At 13.8% G+C, this 1,136-nt stretch overlaps 1 protein-coding gene across 1 annotated transcript; it reads left to right on the top strand. All coding sequences in view use genetic code 6, as the record gives it.

Moving 5' to 3' along the window:
• Nucleotides 1-499: 499 nt before the first annotated feature.
• Nucleotides 500-786, top strand: TTHERM_002653397 (kinase domain protein; the record flags this gene model as incomplete). Its single annotated transcript, XM_012795211.1, has 2 exons — nt 500-589; nt 674-786. Coding segments are annotated over 2 exons (203 nt in total), but the record flags the coding sequence as incomplete, so codon positions are not given.
• Nucleotides 787-1,136: the final 350 nt, after the last annotated feature.

Here is a 1,136-nt window from a genome sequence, read left to right as displayed (position 1 = left end):
TTTGTTTAAGTTATTTCTAATAAATATATTTATTATTTTTTTTATTAAATATTTTTTTATTTTATTTTGTTTATTAATTAATTAGTAACAATAATTTAAAATTAGAAGGTGCTAAATATATTGCTACATCTTTAGAAAAACTTCATAAAATGAACAGTCTAAAGCTATATCTAAAGTAATTAATTAATCTTTTTATTTTTTAATTTTCTTTAATTTTATCTATTTTTTATATTTGTATTTAATATTTCTTAATTTATTTTAATTTGATTTGGATTGTAATTATAAATTTACATTAATTTATATTTTATTATTAATTAGCAATAATAGTTTAAATTTAGAAGCAGTTCAATAAATTACATAATCATTATAAAACTATTAGAATCTTACTCACTTAACTCTTTATCTTTGGTAATTATTTTTTATATTTAATATCATTTATTTAATTTTTATATTTTACATTTTTCTATATTTAAATTAATTTAATTTATTTATTTGTTAGCTCAAATAATTTAAATGAAGAAGCAGCAAAATATCTAGCTTAATTATTACTAAAATCTTAAAATCTTACATCTTTAGAATTAGGCCTTTAGTAATTGATTCTTTTTATATTATTATTTTTTATAAAGTATTTTTTTATAATTTAAAAAAATTAAATTAATTAATTTAATCCTAGTAATAATAATATTGGGTATCAAGGAGCAAACCTAATTGCACTTTCTCTAAAAAATAATTAGAAAATCACTTATCTACGTCTAAATTTTTAGTAATTAATTTTTAAAATTGAATGTAGGAATTAATACTATTTTGTAATTTATTTATAATCTTAAATTTATTTTATTTTTTTCAAAATTTATAAAATTTATTTTGATAGCTTATAAATGATTAAATTATTTGATCATTTAAAATATATTTGCTAAACAAGCTCTCATTTTCTTAAAAAAAATTAATTAAGTTAAAAATTAGAATTAAGGATATAATTAATTTATATTTTTCATTTTAAGAAATATTTTATAGTTATAGAATTTCTTTAACTTGAAATATTTGTTTACACCAACCATATAAAAATTTAAATATTAAAAAATATTGTTATTATTTTAGATTAGTAAATTTATAAGAATATAATATTTTTTGTTTTT

The sequence above is a fragment of the Tetrahymena thermophila genome (assembly GCF_000189635.1).
Source record: "Tetrahymena thermophila SB210 genomic scaffold scf_8254977, whole genome shotgun sequence".
Lineage (NCBI taxonomy): Eukaryota > Ciliophora > Oligohymenophorea > Hymenostomatida > Tetrahymenidae > Tetrahymena > Tetrahymena thermophila.
The sequence above is the reverse complement of the archived record's forward strand: the minus strand, read 5'-3'. Positions and strand labels throughout refer to the sequence as shown.